The sequence below is a fragment of the Sus scrofa genome, chromosome 3, assembly GCF_054392235.1.
Source record: "Sus scrofa isolate SSC_HxYL_T2T_F1_AM1 chromosome 3, Sscrofa_HxYL_maternal_Yorkshire_Landrace_v2.0, whole genome shotgun sequence".
NCBI classification, from domain to species: Eukaryota; Metazoa; Chordata; class Mammalia; order Artiodactyla; family Suidae; genus Sus; species Sus scrofa.
Window position 1 is genome coordinate 99,060,959 of NC_139385.1, and position 23,950 is coordinate 99,084,908.

The 23,950-nt window shown below is 36.3% G+C and overlaps 1 protein-coding gene and 1 long non-coding RNA gene across 3 annotated transcripts in view; one reads left to right on the top strand and one right to left on the bottom strand.

The window, feature by feature from the left end:
• Positions 1–23,950, top strand: part of LOC106508926 (uncharacterized) — a 138,297-nt gene that overhangs the window by 63,607 nt on the left and 50,740 nt on the right. The gene's annotated exons all lie outside the window — the stretch shown is intronic.
• Positions 2,911–23,950, bottom strand: part of C3H2orf73 (chromosome 3 C2orf73 homolog) — a 36,500-nt gene continuing 15,460 nt past the window's right edge. For both annotated transcript variants that reach the window (XM_003125145.5, XM_085019299.1), the window contains 3 exons: positions 20,490–20,643; positions 6,116–6,231; positions 2,911–5,029 (listed from right to left, as the gene is read on the bottom strand). In XM_003125145.5, the coding sequence (XP_003125193.1) occupies positions 4,661–5,029; positions 6,116–6,231; positions 20,490–20,643 (639 nt within the window). In that variant the 3' untranslated portion in view covers positions 2,911–4,660. The remainder of the gene's footprint in view (positions 5,030–6,115; positions 6,232–20,489; positions 20,644–23,950) is intronic.

Here is a 23,950-nt window from a genome sequence, read left to right on the forward strand (position 1 = left end):
CGTTGCTGTGGCTCTGGCGTAGGCTGGCAGCTACACTCCGATTCAACCCCTAGCCTGGGAACCTCCATATGCCGCGGGAGTGGCCCAAGAAATGACAAAAAGAAAAAAAAAAAAAAAAAAAAAAAACCCACCAAAAAACAGAATTGGGAGTCATCATTGCATTTTGTTATTATGTGTTTTCTCAAACTCAATACTGAAAGTTAAATTACTATTTGAGAGGAAATATAAACTTTTTATTTAATGCAGAAATAAGTCCTCATATTTGAAAATGTCAAGAACTACCAACCTAGCCTATGTAGTACTCCACTAACCAGGCTATTTGGTTCCAAAGCCTCCATCACTCACTAAAACATATTCTCTAAGACAGAAGGACTATACCAATGCTCAGTGATTATCAGTCAACTGTGTAGTCCATTGCAGAGTATCTGTGATTTACTAATGGTTAATGTACTAAGTTTGTAAATGATCCACTTAAAAGAAAATGAGAGATTGACTCGAGATGGCAGAGTAATCATACACTTCCACCACTTACTGTATACTCAATATCATAAAAATACATATAAGTATGTTTAGATAATAAAAGGCAGCTTAATAGTATTGGAAATCAAGGAAACTTCCTATCAGAAGAAATACTTTCAAATAAATTCTAAAAGATATTTTTGTTTGGCAGGGCAAAAATAAGTGAAATAAAAGCTCAGCACATGTGTACAGATGACTGCCATGGAGGTAAATCTGATCGAATTACTAGCTTTTAGGGTCCATGGATTTTAAGAAGTGGAAGGGCCCCTGGGGCATTTGTCGATGTGGAGTCTTAGGGAACTGCATGTGGAACAGCAGATCAGTTATCCCCTCCCTGTTCTGTGTGTGCTAAATAATGGGCAGCTGTGGTGTGAACTGAATCATACACTGGCTCTGGAAAAGCAGGCCAGTGCCTAAGTAGCTACTAACCCTCAGGATGATCAAAGAGCCCATCAGAAATCACCCTCAGATCCTATCTGACTATATATCCCAACTCTGTCCCAAAGTTAGGACACAGTAGACAGAAACAGCTTATACGGATAGAGATTTGGAAATACCATTATCAAAGAAGGGTGTCCTTGGAGTTCCCATCGTGGTGCAGTGGAAATGAATCCAACTAGGAAACATGGGGTTGCAGGTTCAATCCCTGGCCTCACTCCGTGGGTTAAGGATACGGCATTGCTGTGAGCTGTGGTGTAGGTCACAGATGCCACTCGGATCTGGCATTGCTGTGGCTGTGGTGTAGGCCGGTGGCAACAGCTCCAATTAGACCCCAGCCTGGGAACCTCCATATGCCGCAGGTATGGCCCTAAAAAGACAAAAGACAAAAAAAAAAAAAAAAAAGAAGTGTACAAAAAGGAATCACCAAACATTTGAGAAAAAAACACAATACCAAGAAAATGAGGCATCACACTAAACAAACAAAGCAAAAATTAATATAATTAAGAAAACAAAAGACTAAAAGCATAAGTATAATACGTTAAAAGATCGGATAAAAGAGGCTTTTGTATCCATAATATAGGAAAAGTCTTATGTATTAAGGAAGCATATATGGATCTCGCAAGTTTAAAATATAATTTAAAAAATTTAAATTAAATAGATGGCCTGGCATAACAATGGACATGGCCAAAAAGCAAATTAGTTAGTAGAAAGTGTCAGAGGATTCTCGTATTACTTCGTGGTAAAGTAATGAGAAAGATAATGAGAGAAGAGTTGAGACACAGAAGGCAGATCCAAGTGTTCATTCTGTTAGTAGTGGCTGTCTGAGAAGGAGAGAGGATGGAGGGGATGGACGTAACAGAAAAGGCTACAGAGTACAGTCTTCCAGACTGGAAGAAAGCCAGGAATCTCCTAATTGAAAGTGTTTTAATTCTGTTATCTCCAGTTGTGAGGTTTTAGTTATTGTCTTTGTTGTACTGCTGTACTCCTGCTCAGTCTGATTTTCTTCTTTGTGTGATTTGTAATTTTTGTTTGTGACCTTGACTTTGTCAGGGACTTTTTTTCTGTGGGTTGTGGAAATATCTCTCCAGGGTGGGGTGGGGGTTGCCTTTGCTTTCGTTAGGCACTTCAGTGGTATCACCAGTAGGATTACTTTTTTAATGTTAATTTTGTGTCCTATGAGATGACCTGCATGTAAACTCATATTCCAAACTGGAGTGTGATGCAACTTGAAGTTTTGCTTTTTTACAAAATAGTAAAATATAAAATAGATTTATTTACTATTTATAGCTTTAGGCAGAGGAAAACTTTCTTGCTGTCTACCAGTAAACTTAGTGGAGTTCTTCAAGTCTGGCTTGTACTAAAACACCAGCTATTCCAATGTTCTAGCTTTGTGAGATTTCTATTCCATCTCTCTACATTGTAGACCATAAGGTTCCATCTCTGTAACAATGTGAACTAAAATTCAAGTCTGTAGCCTTAAAAAAAAGTACACTTTTTTTTTTTTTTGGTCTTTTGTCTTTTTAGGGCCACACCTGTGGCACATGGAAATTCCCAGGCCAGGGGTCCAATCAGAGCTGTAGCCACTGGCCTACACCACAGCCACAGCAATGCTGGATCGAAGCCGCATCTGTGACCTACACCACAGCTCACGGCAACTCAGGATCCTTAACCCTCTGAATGAGGCCAGGGATCAAATCCGCAACCTCATGGTTCCTAGTCGGATTCGTTTCCGCTGCACCACCACAGGAACTCCAAAAAATATATACTTTTAAAAGAATCTTTTTCAAGTCCCTAGCCTGTAAGACCTCTCCCCAAATCTGCTAAAAGTTTTACTCCCTTCCCCTAATGTACCAAAGCTTACATTCTTACTGCTCCAATGATATACCATATCTATACTACAGTAGATTATGCCACTGTTAAAAATAATGAAAGAGTCCACAGATTAACTTATTTCATTTTATTTTATTTTATTTTTTTTTTATTTTCCCACTGTACAGCAAGGGGGTCAGGTTATCCTTACATGTATACATTACAATTACAGTTTTTCCCCCACCCTTTCTTCTGTTGCAACATGAGTATCTAGACATAGTTCTCAATGCTATTCAGCAGGATCTCCGTGTAAATCTGTTCTAAGTTGTGTCTGATATTTCAGAAACAGAAACAGACATACAGAGAAAACTAAATTATGGTTACCAAATGGGGGAAGGGGGCGGAGAGGGATAAATCAGGAGTTCGAGATTAGCAGATACAAACTATTATATATAAAATTGATAAAGAACAAGGTCCTGCTATGTTGAATAGGGAACTATATTCAATACCCTGTAATAAACCATAATGGAAAAGAATACGAAAAAGAATATGTGCATATATAGATGGCTGAATCACTTTGCTGTACACACAGAAACTAAACAACATTGTAAATCAAATACTTCAATAAAAAAATGATGAGGTTGTCTACTTGTGTTGACAAAGAAAGATCTTCAAGCAAGTTCTCTATTTGGGAAGTGAGGGTTTCTCTGTTTTGTGAGCTGGGCTATAAATTTGTTTATTGTTCCATTTTATTCAGCATTGCAGGGTGTTGGTAATGAAAGGGGTTCATTATTTGCCTTAATCTGCCATGCTGTTAGAACCTGAGGTCCCCCAAACACAAATATTTAATAATGGCATCCATTTGTTTACAGATTATTAAAATGTCTTTAGTGAAGAAATAAAGATACACCAGTAGTCTTACCAGTTCTACAGATAACAGTGAACAGCTTCTATGTTCTCATGGAAATTTGTTGGGCACATAAATACTCTTTGGGGCAGCAGAGGAATATTTCACCTACTTCCACTGTGTGCAACATAGCACAGCTTAGAGTAGATACATTTTTGGCAAAGTGTACCAAATAGAGTAACTGGTAGAATTAGCCATACCACACTTTGATATGGTATGGTTGAGTTAGTGCTGGAAATAATTTAAGTAAAATAGAAAACAATTTAGGAAATTTTTAGCAACTTAGGAGATGTTTTTATATTCTAGGTACTCATGCCTTTAAATTGTGTGTGTGTGCGTATGTGTGTGGTGTATACCTTGCACTGAGAGAAATGTGTTTAGTTTTCACACTCTTAATTGTATATAGAAAGGTTCAAAGGTTTAGACTAAGGAGGAAAATTCAAGTTTAGAGGAGAATATTATCCTTAAATTGAAATTTTAATTATAGTCATAGTGATATGATCACATTGATGATCAATGTGCATGATCTCATGCGAAATATCCTTATGAAGTTACTCTTATCCTAGTTTTATAGATCAGGAAACTGAACAGAGAGTTAAGTAATTTATCCAAGGTCACACAACTTAAATGTGGTGGAGCCAAAATTCCAACCCCAGTTTGATTCTAGTGCCAGGACTAATGACTTACCTAATGGGGCCTCTCCACTAAAAGTTTTATAATATTTAATTACCTCCAGTGTTGTGCAAAACAAAGTTGTTATATGTATAAATATTAAGACCTAGAAATATGTTTCATATCCATCACTCATTGGAGACCACACTTAAATTTTGGTGTATTTTATTGTCTTTTTTTCATTTTCCCATCTATGTAAATTGTAACTTTTTGAGATTATCGATAACAGAAAAAGCGAATGTGCAGGTCTGTATGATGATTCTGAAATTTCTCTACATTCCAAGGATTACGTTTTTATATAAAGAAGGTGATTTACCCCGATTTATCCTGACATTTTCCTGGTGGATTTAAAGGGGCATGGCTGGTGAGAAGAGCATTTACTGCAGTTATTTGATAGGGGTCTGCAATCTTCTCCCGTCTCTCAGGACTCCTGGGGCAAGCATTGGCTGCCTCTCTGACGTCTGTTTCTGATAAGTGAGTTTTAGTCTCTAACAACTCCTGGGAATTTTGTCGGCAGAGACCGGGTGAGATCATTTTGCTTTCCGCTGAGTTTCCTTTCTCTGTTTTTTGGGACCATTCTGATGAGCACAGCCCTGGAGCATTCAGTAATACCTCTGTTCTCTTAGGAACTATTGGCCTACTCCCTGGTTTTATCTCTGTCTGCACAAAAACTCCATGTCGCTGGAAAGGAAAACAAAGTTGATATTAACCAGGGCACATGGGTCTCTGGAAGATGCAGCTGTGAACTGAGTTTATGTATTAGCTCAAGTCCTGTTTGAGGCAGGCACTTATTTCTCTGCCTCCTCATTAGCTGTCACTTTAGTCCCAAACCAAGGACAACAGCATAGTAATTACTGGTGAACCTTTTAAACAAATTATGAACTAGGGTGCACCAAAAAATGAACAGGAAGGGAAAAACAAAGTCAAAGGAGCAGCTTCTCATTATCTTTCATTCTCAATTTTTCTATCATTTGGATTGTCTGACTATTCATATCAAATTTCATTTCTTGCTTTATAGGTTACTATGGATACAAGAGAAACAACAGTTCATAGAGCTAAAGATTTCTGATTGTGTCACAAATGTCTCTTAGTTCCAACAACTAACAGTTGTTATGAAATGTTATTATTATTAGCTATAGTGAAATATGAAAACAAACATCTGTAGCTGGAAAAAAAAAAAACCCTAGAAATTTCCATTGCGGCGCAGCGGAAACAAATCCGACTAGGAACCAAGAGGTTGCAGGTTCAATCCCTGGCCTAGCTCAGCTCCGGCATTTCCGTGAGCTGTGGTTTAGGAAGCAGATGTGGCTTGGATCTGGGGTTTCTGTGGCTGTGGTATAGGCTGGCAGCTGTAGCTCCTATTCAACACCTAGCCTGGGAACCTCCATATGCTGCGGGTGCAGCCCCCAAAAAAAGGCGGGGCAAAAAACCTAGCAATTAAATATTACATTACTGTTTCAATTTATAAATCTTATATGTAGTCCCTGCCACACACATAAATAAGCATATAAAAATTTTTATCAAATGCTTGGTATTACCTTAAGTGGATGATTTTAATAATTTGGACCAAATTCCAAGGACTGTGATCCAAAATTATGACATCATTCTTTAGTTTTGACTATGACATGTAGTTAAGATTTTATCCTCTTAATAACCATGTTTGTTTAAATGAACTTTAAGATGATTATGACTTGAAAAGGCTTAGAGTTCCACCATAAATCTATCCTATCATAAAGTATTAAGTAACTGATTCTAAATATATCTCACCTTTCCCCGGATGGGCTCATTGGGTGTTTTCCTGGCGTCATATTGGTGTATAAAAGAGATGCGTTCTATAAAATTCTTTTGACATTCTGCTGATGTATCAAGAGAGGCAAGTGGAACTAAGGGGGAAAAAAGAGATTTTGTAAGCCAGGGTAAATAGGAGATTTGCATATCTAAGTGTAATCATTATTCATAACATTTATGCTATTTCATAAATGCTAATAAAACTAAATTATTTTAGTATGCAAGGTTACTTAAACATATCTAAATAATAACATAATGAATTCATCATTCTTTCTCCATGAAAAGAACCAAATCAAAACAATCAAATTAGTTTCATATGTGGAACTGCTAATAGTTTTTAAAACTAATATCAATGCAATAACGACTTAAAAATCTCCTGTTAGATCTGCTTCTTGCACATAGTGTTAGGAAAAGCATAAGTATAATTCATTTGTCAATTTATTTTTTACTACTAGAAAGGCTCTGAGACATTGATGTGTAAATCATTCCCAGGTAACATTGACTGTTGAACTGGAAGACACAAGGGCTACTGCAGTTGTAGTTGAAGACATAATTGTTTTCATTTCCCATTGACAGAGGCTCTGAAAATTTGCAAGAGTATTAAACCCTCTATAAATCACTTTTAGGAGTTCTCATTGTGGCTCAGTGGGTTAAGAACCTGGCATAGTGTCCATGGGGATGTAGGTTGGATCCCTGGCCTCGCTCGGTGTTAAGGATCCATCATTGTGGCAAGCTGCAGCATATGTCACAGATGTGGTTCAGTTTCTGGTTCCAGTGTTGCTGTGGCTCTGGCATTGGCTGGCAGCTGTAGCTATAATTCAACCTCTAGCCTGGGAACTTCCATGTGCCACGGGTGCAGCCGTAAAAAGAAAAACATAAAATTTAAAAATCACTTTTAAATAATCTTTCAATCTGTGTGGTAGGTACATAAGGGTTCATTATATTTGTCTCTGTGTTTAAAATTTGTAATACTTTTTAAAACTCATTTTATTTTTGCTTTTAGCACACAAATTTATGTAAGGAGTCAGAGTAACTCCCAGTTTAGTGACATAAAATTCTGTCAAGGAAAAGTTTAAAATGTATCCCTTTTATAAAAAATAAATATATAAGATAATATGTACACCTATCATATCTATTATGTACACCTATCATATCTATAGAATGATAAAACTGATAACAGTGGTTGTTGCAAAGGGAGAGTAGTTGAGTGAAGGACAGAGGTGGAGAGAAGTGGATTCAGTTTCACTGTTTATCCCAGTGTACCATTTGAATTTTGTACTGTACTGTATGCATGCACTAACTGCTAAAAAATAAAATTTAAATTTTTTTTTTTTTTTTTTTTGCTTTTTAGGTCTGCACCTGTGGCATATGGAAGTTCCCAGGCTAGGGGTTGAATCAGAGCTACAGCTGCCGGCCTACACCACAGCCACAGCAACACCAGATCCAAGCCACATCTGTGACCTATACCATAGCTCACAACAACACTGGATCCTTAACTCACTGATCTAGGCCAGGGATCAAACACATATCCTCATGGATATTAGTCGGGCTCATTATCACTGAGGCACAACAGGAACTTCCAATGAAATTTAATTTTTAAAAACTACGCCTTTAAAATTAGGGAGGATAGAGAAAGAAAACTATGTTAGTAAATTCATGTTTATTGAGCATTCATGATTTCAATTCAATATTCCTCGATATAAACTAATTTTACTAGCAGAAACGATGAGTATTCAAATATTTATATATGCATGATGTGAAATGGCAATCTTTTCTAGCTAGCAGGGAAGAATTCTAATTGATAACATTTCTTGATTTCTGATTGAGATCAGACACTAAGAACTCATTTTCTACTTAGTCATTACCTTTCCTTTAGTAATTTGCTAGCACACAAAAGAACACCAGGTGCCAAAAATGTAGCAAGAATTTGTGGACAACTACTACACTGAAAAAAATACTAATCATAACATATTTTTTCCACCAATTCCGAAAAGCCTACCAGTTTGGGGCTGAACACCATGGTCCAACTCACAGAAGGTTAGTGTTTTCAGGACTTTGATAGCTTTATGAGTAAAGTGAAGCAGCTCTAAATTTAGGCATTAATCATGTGGGGTTAATGGAGTATCCAAAGCATGTGCTTCAGGATACAATAGATGTGTTTTCAAATTCCGGCTCTACCATACCATATTTCCTAGCTATGTCACTTTGGACAAATCACTTAACTGAGATTTAGTTTCTTCTTCTCTAAAATGGGGATGATAATAATTTGCTTTCGGACTTCCCTGGTGGCTCAGTGGGTTAAGGATCTGGCATTGTCACTGCTGTCGTGGGGGTTCGATCCCTGGCCTGGGAACTTCCACATGCCATGAGGGCACCAAAAAAATAAGTAAAAATAATTTGCTTTCAGAGTTGTGAGGATTAAAGACAATGTTTATAAAGTCTGTAGGATTCCAGGGCAAAATAGAAAGGGACTTCCAAGTTAGGAAGGGGAGAGCTCTTTTGCATCCTGACAAAAGGGGAAACCATGGAAGAAAAGAAGCATGATGAACTAATAAAAAACTATGAGCAAACCAAAGGGTTTGGTGAACTGGTATTAAAGGTTGGTAGCAGCTTGGGCTGGAGATTAGGGAGATCAGATGTAGCCAGAAGAGAATAGGTTGGGGAGAGCTTTTAAAATGTGCTCTTGACTTTCACCTACATTGCCTTGAGAAGATCACTGCTTGCCTCAGGGTGGTAGAAAGTGGCAGCAACAGTCTAGCCATCTGTTGTCAACCTAGTAACACTGGAACAGCACTGAAGTCCCTCCAGGGCAAGGAGCTGATGAAAATGGATGCATGAAGCCCCTTTGGGCATTTCCTCCTCCACCATTCCCCTAGCAACTGTCATTGCTGGTGGATTAAAAACATCCAGAGATTGCCTTTTCTCAGTGATGCCTGTTTTTCGTAGTTGAAAGGGGAAATGAATGGAGCTGCGACTAAAGGAATGGTCTCAAATAGGGACAACAAATAAAAATGGTCAAAACTGATTTTGTGGGGCCTGACACCCTTCAGCCTAACCTGCATTTTCTTTCCTTAAATTCCCTGGGAGGCACAAAGACAGACCCTGGTCTCTAGCCTTTGCCCACACAGGGCTGATAATTCCCCTTGGGGAACATGACTTAGATAAACTAGGGAGACAGTGTTAAAGAAAGACAGCAAACTTAAAGTATATGCTATGTACCATAGAATTTTTAGAACCTATGCACCAAGGATAAAACAAACATGGCAAATATCCTCAAAGTCATAGAAGGTGTTATTAACAGAGAATAAGAATAAGGGGTCATAAAAAATCATCACATAAAATGTTGGAAGTGAAAAAATATAATAGTTGAAATAAAAGAGATGAGATAACAAGATTTATGAACTAGAAAATTAGACTGAGACGCTCTCCCAGAAGACAGCCAGAAAGGATAAAGACATAAAAATATAGAAAAGCTACAAGACATGGATGATACAAATACCAACACTAGAATTCAGGAAACCTAGAAGAAATAAAGAAAAGGAGCTGTATAAAGAAATGAGATGATAAATATTTAAGAATTAAAGAAAGCCCAAAGACCTCAGATTGAAAGGGCTCACATATTATCAAACAGGTAGCAGGGCCATTAATAAGATGAGACATGTGAGACCCATGGAATGCAAAAATGTAAGGAGGCACATGCATAATCCTGGGAGAGGTCCCTCTTTACCTTACACACCTTACACCTCTCACTTGCTTCACTCTCTTCCCAATCCTGTATGGTAAATAAGAAAAAACTCATACTTTAAGATACTGTATAGAGAAATTTAAGGTCATCTGAGACAAAATATATACTAAATGTTTTCAAAGAGGAGAAATAGATTACCTACAAAGCAGATTTATATCAAATTTCACAGCAACAACATTGGAAACATGATGACTGATTTTTTGTAATATTAAAGGGAAAAACGTTTAAGTTTGGAATTATTATATCCAATAAAACTCTCATTTCACTATAAAGCCAAAAAAAAAAAAATTCAAAGGCAAGGAAGGCCTGAGAATGTTTTCCAATAAAACAGACTGTTTCAAAAAATTCCTAGAGGAATATTTCTTTTCTTTTTCTTTCTTTTTTTTTTTTTTTTTTTTTGCTTTTTAGGGCCGTGCTAGTGGCATATGGAGATTCCCAGGCTTTGGGTCGAATCAGAGCTACAGCTGCCAGCCTACACCACAGCCATAGCAAGGCCAGATCTGAGCCATGTCTGCGACCTACACCATAGCTAACAGCAACACCAGATCCTTAACCCACTGAGTGAGGCTAGGGATCAAACCCACAACCTCATGGTTCCTAGTTGGATTCATTTCTGCTGTGCCATGACAGGAACTCCCCCTAAAGGAAGATTTCAAATAAGAATAGAAATAAATCAAGGAGTGTGTCTAAGGTACACAGAAGAAGATAACAAAATTTTTTGTTGCCTTAAAAAGACAAAAACTAAGGAAAAGAAAAATTATTACACCCATAATTACTCACAACTAAAATTATACTGTTTAACATATTAATGGAGAGTCTGGTGAATATTGTACAAGATGAAAAAAGTAGTATAATGATTGTAAAGGAAAAGAAAAAAACCTGTTATTATTTTCAGATAACACAATTACCTGAATAGAAAAAACAGTAGAATTGATAAATAGTAAGAATAGGGTGTGGCAAGGCAAACAGATTCTTTTACTACTTTGTTATAGTAAAAACAACCTACTAGAAAACAAAATGAAAAATAAAGATACAGTCCCTATAGGAATACAACTATACAGTATAACATTTCTAGAAATTAGCTAAGACTTCATGAGACCTCTACAGAGAAAAAATTTTAGCTCCCTTAAAAGATAAAAATAGAGCTGAATAGACTTTCCATTCTCTTAGGATGGATAGTATGTTACCATAAAGGTGAAATTTTTTCCTGAATTAATCTATAATTTCAGCACAGCCCAAACAAAATTCTAGCTGGATATTTTGACAAATGTCCTAAATTCCAAAGTCAAAATGGAAAAGTAAAGGTCCATAAATAGAGAGGTTACCTGTGAAAAAGAAGAGCAAAGAATGGGGAATCTTCCTATGAGATAGTAAGACAAGCTAAAAATATACATAATTAAAATATTTTAGTAATGATTCAAGGACTGAGAATTAAGAAGCATAACAGAGAGTTCAGTGACAGACTTATTTATATAGGGAACCCCAACATAAAATTAAAGAGGTCCCACAAGCTACTGAGGAAAGTGTAGATTGTTTAGTAGATGGTAGATGGTATCCAGAAAACCTGTTCACTCCATGGAAAAAAACGGAATAGTCTTCTTATTTAACACTGCATATAAAGGTGGGCTCTAGGATTAAAGATGGAATTAATGAAGGTAAAATGATAAAATTAAGAGAAGAAAATACAGGAAAACACCTTTGTGACCTAAGGGTAAGAAAACTCATCATAAACACCCAATGCACAAACCATAAGTGAAAACTTGATAAACTTGATTTATATCAAAATTAGGATTTCTGTTCTATGAACAACATCATGGGCAAAGTTAATAGAGAGATGGTAGGTTGGGAAAAAATACAACATGTAAACTACAAGAGATAGGACATCAGTAGGAATGCTTCTCTATAAAAGTAACGAGAACATTGGCAAAAATAAGCAAAATCAACTTTTTCAGAACTCTGGAAATTAACCAAAGGCTTACAAATTAGAAGCATTTATTCAGGAAAATAGTTTAGTCTCTAATAAAAGCAGGTCTTTAACTGGCCCACTTTTCATGTCCTTCTCCCTACCTCTGCATATGTCTTGGAAATAGCCCTGAATTTATGGTGAAAATCAGCAAGAAGCTTAGTAGCCACAGGAAAGAACCACTGGGTTTGGAACTTCCCACAAAACCAACTCAAATAATTATTTTTTAACCTGGCTGGCATTTCTCTGGAAACCCCTTTCAGAGGGCTTGTCTTTATAGACATGACCTCAATGTCTCTTATTGTTAATAGCCTTTTCCCCAGAGGCATTTGTCAAAAACAATCAAGGGCAATTGTTTAACAGTGCAGCTGTCCTTAATGGCAATAACAGTTGGGGCAAACAAGGATCTGCTGCAAACTAGAAACATATATATTTCCCACCTGCTTAAAATCCAATGCCAGCAACTTTCCACACATGAAACTATCCTTGGACAATGCAATTCACATCCCCTTACTGTAAAGAAAACTTAAGGTATGATGAATTTAAGTTACCAAATTGATGTTTTAGTAAAAGAACTGCATAGAGCAAAAATCTTTATCATTATTAAAAGCCCTCTGTAATGATCACAAAAATACCTAGCCGTTAATAAGATTTAATACAAATAGTATATTGCATAATTTTTCCTATGGGGTAATAAGTAACGATTGGTCACAGAGTAAATTTTTTTCAGAACAAATACTTTAATACTTTACTAATATTCAAAACCAGTATTCTACCAGCCAAAACACTTCTAAAAGTGAATCTTTTCACTTTGGGAAGGTTTAGGATTAAATATAGAGCTGACAAAGCAAACACGTTTAATTATGTAATTAGTTATATAGTATACTGTGGCAGAAGAAAATATGATCTGACAGTTTGCTGGTATTGACAATTTTAGGGAGATATAATTAAGTTTATAAACCATATTAAAATGTTTGATATGTTTGCATTTACTATATTTACAGGTTTAATTTGTTAGATTTATAAGAATTCTTTATTTGGCAGAGTTTAGATTGTCAAAGTTCTCCACTTTCCCTGTTAAGTATTTAAAGTGTTTAAGAAGAAAACAGAATATAATTAAACAACAAACTTGCAGTTTAAAATATTAATAAAAAATAATAAACTATTAATAGAATTTAATTGACTTATTTGTAAATGAATCATTAAGGAGTATTTCATTTGTTCAACCTGAGATAATTAAATATCAAAGAACAAGTGAAAGTTACTATTTTAATGGTATACAATATTTTAAAAGTAAAGGCTTAAAGAAATATTTTAAAATTTATAATATTAAAACTAGAATATTAATTTAAATCACATATAACTATAAATAACTTTCTGTATACAAAGACCCTCTTAGGACATAAAAAATCTTTTACTAAAGATCAACAACTAGACTATATGCAGACTTGATATAACAATAGAATCCTGAGGACAATGGAATATCTTTCTAGTATAAAATGTATGTAACCATGAATCTAGAATTCTGTACCCAGCTGTACTTTCCTTCATTAAAAAGTAAGGGCAATTTAAGGACATTTTGAGAAAAAGGTGAAGAGTTGGCCATTCCTAAACTCTCATGGAAAGAACTATTTAAAGTCATTAAGATAATCTGTTACATTGGTGGCCCTAAAGAGTCAGGCCTCTCAGTATTCATATCCTTGTACAGTCCCCTGGTGAATATGAACTGGCCTTGTGATCAGCCTCAACCAATAGGATGTGGCAGAAGTAACACTGTGCCAGTTCCAGGCATAAACCTTAAGAAAGATTTACAAGTTCTGTTTTTGCATTCTTGGAAGGCCTAAGCTGCCATGTGAGAAGTCCATCCACTTTGCTGGAGAAAGCACATGTACAGACTATGGAGCATAACAGGCCCAATCATTCCAGCATCCTAAATGAGGCCAGTCCTTGTATGACCTGCTATAAATTTCAGCCACTCAAGTGCTCACCAGCAAGACCAGTCAAAGAACTGCCCAGTTGAGCTCAGTCCAGATTGCAGAATCATGAGCAAATAAAATGATTGTTGTTTTAAGAAACTAAATTTTGTAGAGGCTTGTTATGCAGATTAACAAACAAATACTTCCGAAGGAAGTCAATTAAATCAATTAAAACAGATCATCTTTTATACAGTGACCTAGAACCTCTCAGAATCTTAAAAATAATAACAAAATTTCATGGGCACTAATAATGGGATATGAAAAGAATTCTGGACTATTATAGAAAGAAATTCTTTACCCAGAAATTATACCTGTTAAAAGTAGACATAACTTTCATGTTCATTTATGCAAACATATGAGATTTTTAAAAGAAGCCCATAATAGTGGACATCATCTAAGTGGGAAAACATCAAAGAAGATATTCAAGTTCTTAGTGGTTACTCAAGAATTCAAATTGGACCCAAAATAATTACTTAAAAGAAGCTTTGTTAGATGAGGCTTACAAAAAATAAGGCAAAGTCTATAAAGAATGTTTGAAATCCACTCTCTGTTTCTTGGAAACTTGATCTAATTAAAGCAGGAATTTTCTAAACAAGGATACACCAAACAAGTTGGTGTCTGGCCATCTATATTTTATCAACAAAACACACAACTTGCTCCTCGTACTGATGGGAATGCAGCAGATTTTACTTCAAGAAATTTTCTTAACTTTTCATTTGTATCTCCTTAAAAAACATTCATCACTATTATTTTTCTATTAGAAACTTCATTCTTCTAAATAATATTTATTTTCATCTTCTATAAAAAGATTTTTAATCTAAAGTAACAGTACAGATTTTCAAAATACAGTGGGGAAAAAAAAAAAAGCCTAACATAACTATAGCAAGAAATCATTGTTGTTACACCCTGGTATAAAAGAAGCACCACAAACTAAAACCTACTTTAAAAAATAATAGTACTGTATCTGAATTTGCAATTGAAAAGAACATTAAAATATTGAATAGTTGATAAATAGCCAAAGTTTCACTGAAATATGAAGAATTCCCTCACAAATTAGATCAGCTTTTCCAATTTATAAAGTTTTATTATATAAAACCAAAAGTGAACACTTATTCTTACAGGGACTCAGATATGATGGAGCATAGCCATTTGTTGAACTGACCATGGATGGTAGCCAGGAAATTGTGTGGTGGTACAAGACATAAAGGGCACTTTCATTATCGGTACAAGATGACATAGCTGAAATGCCAAAAACCAGGCGTAATTAAGTGGGCTGATGGAACAGAATGACTATGAGATGACTTTTGTTATTAATGTTTATATACACATTTTCTTTGTCTATATGCATATATATATATACACACACAGACACACACACATTAAAAACCTGGCCTACACAGACAAGTTTATATCCATATTTTAAAATTTACATAAAATATTTTCTTTTAAAAATCTTTCTCATCTAATAGTGAAACACCATTTAAATATGAATAAATTGTAGGCCTATACTGCAGTGTGTATATTTATGTTATGACTTTAAAATGAATAATCTATTGAATAAAACATAATTATCATTAAACTAATTGATAAATATTTGTTGAGTCTAGGTATTGTGGTAGGACCTGGAATATAATAATGATCTTGGCAATGAAAAATATCAATAAAAGAACAGAGAGAGAAAGAGGAAGAAGGAGGGGGAGAAAGGAGGAGGAAGAGGGGGAAAGGAGGAGGAAGAGGGGGACAGAAGGGGAAGGAGAAAAGGAGACCTCCAGGCCAGGTTCCCAAAGCTAGATTCCAACTCAGCAACTAACTTAGTACAATGCAATAATCAATAATACTAGTTCCTTGGTAGCCTAGCATTGGGGATTCTGTGTTGTCAGTGCTGTGGATCGGTTGGATCCCTGGCCTGGGCAATTTACATGTTATTTATTTCTCATGACAATCTTGCAAAACAAGAATTATTATTCCCACTTCATAAACTGAGTAAAACAAGATGATGAAATTGAAATCATGGGCTGAGAATCAAACAACTCTATGTGCTGAACCAATATTAAAATTCCAGGGGGAGTTAGTGTTGATGGTGATTTCCAGTTAAACATTGCAAATTCAACATGTATATTTGCCCAAATTCCCTCCCAAACTCTAGTACAATGATAGTAAAGAAATTAAAAGGGCTTAAAGCCTTAAGAGAAAAAAAAAAAAAAAAAAAGAGGATTAAATGTGAGCAAAGATAGTAACAAATTTGAAAGCTGGAAAGCAGATGAGTAAGTGGCAACTGACTTGAGTAGAGCCCAGAAAACTGGAAGCTAAGTGCTTGAGGAGGGGGAGGTGGGGTGAAAATCAAGCCAATTCATGCCACAGCATTCCAGTAAAGGGAATTGGAGGCAGCTGATGCCTCTGAGTCAGGGAACAGTTGAAACTGTGAACTGAAGATTTTCTGTCCCCAACTCCAGGCAGAAGCTTGGAGGATTCCTCTATGGGAAAATTGACAAATCTACAGATGCTGATTTGGGGGGCTCCCTTCTGAAATTGCTGGGCCCTGCCTGATCACCCAGAACAAAGCCTCTTTTTCTGTCTCTTCCACCACATCCCGTATCAAACTAGAGAAGGAACAACTGCTCCTTATGAGAAACTGCAGGCCTGATTGGTTAACAAAAAAATCAGTTAAGGCAAAGAAGCATAGAAAATTACATATAGCATACTTATTTTGCTTTTAACTAGTTCATTCACCAAATTTTTATCAGAGTGCCAAGGCATTTTCTCGGAGGAAGTGTCTGTTGGTTGGAATTCCACTTTGTATTTCTTGCACAAACACATCCTAATGCATCCCTTTCAGTTTCTGTTTCTTTAACAGAGAATGGAAACTTAAAAATGCGTCTGAAGGAAAATGAGTACAAAGTCCTTTAAGATTTAAAAAAATTCGCTCCAGCTCCTCTTTCACAGTTATTTTACCCACACTTAATTAGCATTTTTAAAGTTAGTGATTGACCTTTTAGCAAATCTTTCTAAAGTATTCGACTTTGAATGTTTTATAGAAGCAACTGCTTTTTTATGCTCAGATTTAATTTATTAGACTATGTAATTAAGTTACAGAAATATAAAAATAAGTACCTAAATTGGTTCTGAAACAAGCATGACTTTCAAAGAGTATTCTCTACCTCCTGGGGCTGAGTTATATGCCGTTTGTCTAAATCTCCACAGCATGACGTCAAGAGCAATAGGAAATAAAGTAGGTAGATTTGGCAGGTCAAATAGGACCATGTAGGCCATGACAAAGAATTTGAAATTTATCCTACAAATAATGACAAATAACTGGAGGCTCTAAAGGAGGAGAGTGATATCATTAATCAGTCCTCTGATTATGGTGTGGAAAACTTTATGGAAGAGGAAGAAAGGAAGTGGGAATAGTTGGCTGTACTACATTGGTAAGATGATTAGGGCTCTATTTTGGAGATAGAGGTGTCAAGATTTGCTGATGGAATGGATGTAAAGGGAGTTTTTGAATGACTTCAAGGTTATTGAAACTTGAGCATCTGGGAGAATAGAAATGACATTTATTGAGATGGGGGAATAGGTTTGAAGGGGGGAGAATGAAATGTACTGTTCTAGCCAGGTTAAACCGGAAAAGGAAATTAGTTACCCCCAAAGAGACGGTAAGTAGTTGCTTGGATATGTAAACTTGATGCTCTGTGAAGAGGCCAGGGCTAGGGAGAGAAATTGGTTCTTGTATTAGTTCCTTTGACTGATCTTAATCTTCTACTCTGTGTTTCATCTATTTTGGGTAGTATCTCTTGAGGACTCATATGTTAAACAATGATGTTAGCACCCTTCTCCTCTGCTACTCTCCATCTTCTGTCAACTGTATATTTTTCTTAAGACCCACATAATTCTGATCTGTAACCATATTTAAATTTTTATGTTGTGTCTATAGAATGATGCTAAATTCGAAAACTACTAAATAGCATTATAATATAATTACATGAATTTGTTCCCTTAGGGGCCAAATATTTTGCTAAGTCTAGATCTATTTCTCAGTAGGTCCAATGCTCAGTGCCACTTGGGAAAAAAAAAAGGGGGTTCTAGGGTACATGTCAAATAAATCCTCTCCTCTAGGTTAGAAACGGTTTCTCTTGAGAACTTTGAAGACATTAATTCCATTGTGCTCGTCCATACTGCTTGATTCCATATTCTTATTTCTTAGATGGTGACTTGTTTTTCTTTTAATGGAAACTTTTAGAATCTTCTCTTTATAATTGTTTTGCAATTTCGTAATGACGTATAAGCGTGTACCTTTTTTCCCTTCATACTTTGAAGCACTCAGTAGACCATTTCAATGGCTCCCTTTTATGTTGGAAATCTTTCTTCTTATTATTATTCTGGAGGCTATGTAGACTACTGGTTATTTTTATAGGTACTAGAGTCAGACTTAGTTCAAACACCAATTACTTGCTGTGTAGCTTTGGGCAAATTAAACCCTGCACTTGCTTTCTTATCTGAAAAATGAGACTATTAAAAGTATTACCACACTAGTATATTCCATAGGGTTGGTGTGAAAGTTGAGTGAGTAAACATTTAGAAAGTTTTACAGGAGTTCCCTTTGTGGCTCAGCAGTTAACAAACCCAACTAGGATCCATGAGGATGCAAGGTTCAATCCCTGGCCTGCTCAGTGAGTAAGGATCTGGCATTGCCATGAGCTGTGGTATAGGTCACAGATGCGGCTCAGATCCCGTGTTGCTGTAGCTGTGGTGTAGGCCTGTGGCTGTAGCTCTGATTTGACCCTTAGCCTGGGAACTATGCCGGTGATGGTCCTAAAAAGTAAAAAAAGAAAAGAAAAGAAAGTTTTACAAAGCGCTTGTAAAAGTTTAATGTATGTTTTATGATGATAATTATCTCATCTTCATCTGTACTCTTTTCTGGAGCTCCAGAAAAGTGGGACATCCCAGACTGATTCTCCATTCTATTCGCTCATATTTTCTAAGTTTCTGTTGTTATTGTTCTCTTATGCTCTGTGATATTTTCTTAACTTTATCTCCAAAAAAAAAAAAAAAACAACAACAAAAACTTTGGCATAATTCTAATCTTTAGTTGTCCATTCATAAATTAATAATAGGATAGAAGGCCAGTTTGAAATGCTAAAGTGACTAGTGTGGTAGTTGATATCTAGCTGGAAAAGTGGGCTGTAGCAATTTTAATGTTGGTAATGGGTAGAGTGCTCATGACTGGAGCAGTTATTTAAGAGACAGACTTTCAAGTATCTCTCTGATTCTCCCCTTCCTCTTTTTGTTCTGCTATATCTGCTAAGCCTACAGATTCTTAGTTTTTTGTTTTTCCACAGGCAGACTGTTTCTTCTTTGCTGCATCTCCTTCTATACATTCTAAGCTGTTTTTCTTTGCTCTCTTTCATCCATCAACAGACTTCCATTCCTTCCCACATTCCAGAAAGGTCTTCCTCCCATTGTTTCCACCTTTATGGGCTGATTGTTTTGCTGTCATTTAATAGGGTCTTGAGGGGCAGGAGATTTAGATGTGTGTGCTCAGTCCAGCATCTTGAAACAGAAGATGCTACTTTTCTCAAGAAGAGGTAGATTATCTAATATTTAGTTCTCTGTACTTACCACCATTGAGGTGGAAATCATATTAAATATGAGCATTTTCAAATGTCCTGACCTTTGGTCTAGCTGCCTTTGGTATCCTTAACTAGACTGGCCAATCACAGAGGCCAGAAGGCTAAAACCGAGGGACTGTTGACCTTGATAAGTACTCCTATGCTGCCTACTGTCATGTTTAGAAAATTTGAGGTTTAGTTTATGAACTTTTGTATGGGGTGAGAACCAGAGGGGTTAGTCAATAAATACATTTTTGTTTGGACTTGATCCTGAACTTCTTTTCTTGCTAAAAATCCTACTTTTGCAGTGGAGATGAGTAAGACATGGGTTCAGAAACAGATACAACTCGAAAAAATGTGAAAGACTTCAGTTATTATAATGATATTGTAAGGTAAAACAAATTTAAGATCTTAAAATGTATTAAGAATGTATATAAGAATATTTCCCAAGTTATGTCTTGTGGAATACCAGTCATGTGAGATGGTCTGAAAAAGGATGAAGTTGTCGATATTGAGGAAACCCAGCATTCTTTATTCTTCTTCTCAGAAATACATTGTGCTTGCACTTAAAATAGGATTTTAAGAGTTCTGTAGTAAGGAAAGAAAGAAAAAACCCTCTAACTTTGTAAATTCAGTTTTTGCAAAACATTTGACCTCCTCTGTTTTTCTGAGCAGTATCTATAAATGTCATAAAAACTAGTGTCCCTCAAAGTGCATTTTGAGAAACATTGTCCTCTGGTGTTGTCCACTATTTTAACAGTTACAACTTTTAAAGTTCTCTGACAATAATGAGCAGAATGCTACTAAATTTCTGCCTTGGAGGGTCGTATTGTCAATGATCATTATAATTTTTATTATGTTATATCAAGCATGTTTGAAGCTATGTTGTCCCCCAGGAGGGAACAAAGAACAAACTTGTCAAGGGCTGCATTTTCTGCATGTATATTTTCAACTCCTATAGAGGACAATTTTCTCAGGTAGTGCCAGCACATCCAATACATCTTAATTTGATAGCAGGAACTGGAGACAATGGAGAAGAGGTTTTTACCAGTGCTGACCTTACCTATTCCATAAGAAGGCTTTTGTAACTTGCTATGTTTGACTGGTGAAACCAATGGACATGCTGGTTTTTGAAAGTCGCTCCTTTGGGTGCTCTTAGTGTCATAAGGTGGTTGGAAGGGATTTTCTAGTCCTTTACCATGTGACCACCAGTCACCCTTCATGGAAAAAAAAATGGAAACACTAAATTATATACTGTAGGACATTTTCATGTGCTGCTTCATATCTATGAATGTCCAGTAATTTGATTCAACCACTTATTGGATTTTCTAGTACTAAAATAGAGTTCTAATATCTAAGAATAAATCCATTTCCACAAAGACGGTATTTCTTAAGAAGCACCTAAAAATGCATTATCATATATTATTAGCTAAAATAAAGCTGCTAGGCTCTTAAACTATCTTCTATCAACAGATGGAGTGGTAAAAGTCATTATGTTTCTATGTTTTGTACTATAATTTTTAAATGTGTATATATATACACATACATGCATATGTGCATAGTTTTATATTTTTATACTTTTCATTATGGCAATACAAATAATGTATCTAAGATCATACAATATCTAAGATATGGATTTTAAAAGTTTTTAGTTCATGACCCACACTATGAAATACATTTTATGCCATGTGAGAAAACACACTGTATACATACATAAAACTAGAAATTTCACAAAACAATAGTCTCCCTACATGCAGTGCACTTGGCTGTTTTTCCTATTCTATTTTATTGCTTTTCTCTTATATTTCATTTCATAATAGTGGTTGCAGCCCACATTGACTTATAAGTCCCTAATGATTCAGTGTGAAAAGCTTTGTTCTAAGCAGAAATATCTCTGATATTACTGAGTTTTTTAACAATAAAACTGGCCCTAAGGAGTTCCGGTTGTGGCTCAGCAGGTTAAGGACCCCACATTGTCTCTGTGAGGATGTGGATTTGATTCCTGGCCTCCCAGTGGGTTAAGCATTCAGCATTGCCTCAAGCTATGGCATAGGTTGCAGATGTAGCTCAGATCCAGCGTTGCTATGGCTGTGTTGTAGGCTTCAGCTACAGCTCTGATTCAACCCCTAGCCTAGGAACTTCCATATGCTGCAAGTGGAGCCATAAAAAGAAAAACAAATGAAAGCTTGTGCAAGAAATGAAGAACACACAAATTATTCCTTGGCATGTATGACAATTTGCTCTCTTAGATGTTCAGAAAGCAGCGAGTGGAATTGTTACTCACCTTAGTATTGACCAAAAAAAAAAAAACAAAAATTGTTACCTGGTTCATCAGGTAGAAGAGAACCTTGGGAGAAAAGCAACTGTGACACCTAAGAGTTCTTGTATATTATTAGAGAATAAAAGTAACCTTGCGTATATTCAAATACCTACCTGGAACTTGGAAAGAGATGGGCCTTTTAAAAAATCAACGATGCATAGTCAGAGACTTTAAAGTATGATCCAAGGGGGATAAAAATGAGAGTCTAATAAGTTAAATTCTGACAATTGAAGCTACATTGATATGAAAAGAAGGTGGCATCTAAAGAAATCTATGTAGCTGCACATGGAGTCAGTTTTCAAATGAACTTGGTTTCTAAAGACACAGGTATGTATAAAAGAAGTGTACAATATTAAACTCAAAAAGAATTAATGAAGTCTTTTCAGGAGATTGTCAAGATGCTTAGAGAGAAGAAATCCATGAAATACACCAAATGCAGCAAAAATAGGATATCCTGAGGGAAAATATTCTTCTGTAGCAAGAAATCAAGGAAAGGCTTAGAGTTTGGGGAATTTGGGGAAGGGTACACTGTTTAGAGCTGAAAATCAGAGCTATTCAACTTTAGGTTCTTTTTTTTTTTTTTTTTTTGTCTTTTTGCCTGTTCTAGAGCCGCTCCCATGGCATGTGGAGGTTCCCAGGCTAGGGGTTGAATAGGAGCTGTAGCCACCGGCCTACACCAGAGCCACAGTGACACGGGATCCGAGCTGCATCTGCGACCTACACCACAGCTCACGGCAACGCCGGATCCTTAACCCCCAGGGATCAAACCCACAACCTCATGGTTCCTAGTCAGATTCACTAACCACTGTGCCACGACGGGAACTCCCAACTTTAGGTTCTTGGTTAAGGGAAAACATCTTCAAACTGAAAAAGATGGGAGGAACATGGACCAAAGAGGGCACTAAATCCTGAATAGTTGAAGACAGAGTTAGACCTCACTACTCAAATGGACATGAGGGCTGGTTTCTAGGCCAATGACAACCTATAACTGGGGGTAAAAATAAATAATAATTCAGAGTTCCCTGGTAGCTCAATGGGTTGAAGATCCAGCATTGTCACTGTTGTGGCTCAGGTCACTGAAAAAAAAAAATTACTTTGCAGAGATCAAAGAAATGTAGTAATTGGGAAAATTTGAAGAATAGGAGAGCAATGAGGTAATGCCTCACTTTTCAGAATGGGTTAAAAGGTGAATTGCAGAAATTAAGTCTATTTGATGTAGATCCTAGGAATTCTAGAACAGATCACTACACAGATGGTGTCTTCTCACTCTCTGGCTCAAAATAGTCATGTCTTACTGTCGTCAGAGCCTGCTTCTTGCAGCTCTTCTCTACTCTGTGATTACAGTGCCCCAGGTCTAGGCCTTCTCTCTTTTATTCTCGTCACAATTCCACAAGGTCCACCCACTCTACAGAGAGGACACTGCTGGGAGTTGAGATCACTTCCTAAGGTCTACCACTCACAGAGCTGCCCCAATTCAGTGCCCCATCTGTATGTGCCTCTAACCTTCGTGCTCCACTGCTATAGCAAATCTGCTGTGGAAGGCAAAGATGAACACAAACTTATTATTTCAAAAATAAAAATGAATAGGATCTAAGGATACTGAGAAAGATCCTCTCCAGTAAGGTTTTAAGGAATACAGTTTATATTATCTTCTTTCGTTGATCAGAAACTTATTTCGCTAACAGCCAAGTTATGGGAAGTTACTAGAATAAGTGAACCAGTATGTCTGGTAGACTTCAATTTTTTTTTTAAGAATGCAGTAAAAAAAAAAAAAAAAAAAAAAAAAAACTACCCTTAAAACAGAGATTATTCACCTTTCAAGAAGACTTTGAATGTAGAATTTTACCAAAATGGCCTCTCTGGTTCCCCAAGTACATGGAAATGAGCAATTTTTCCTGAAGTGTGGTTGATGACATTAAGATCTCTATAGTTGGTGAGTGTCCTGATTAGTGTTGTGAATTGGATAAATTGTTCACTTCAGTAGAATTAAATCCTATGGTTCAAAAAATGTTGTTTTTATCTTTCCTATTTCTGGATAGTCTGTCCTGTGCCTGAAAAGTCTGGCTCCTTCCTGGAAGTGTGAGTATGTATACCCCATGCACACATGCATGCCTTTTAGAGCCAAACATTTGCTCAGAGAGGTTATAGGATTAAAGGTAAAGATAGTAGCTTATATTTTTTTATTCACCTCACACTGAAGGGAA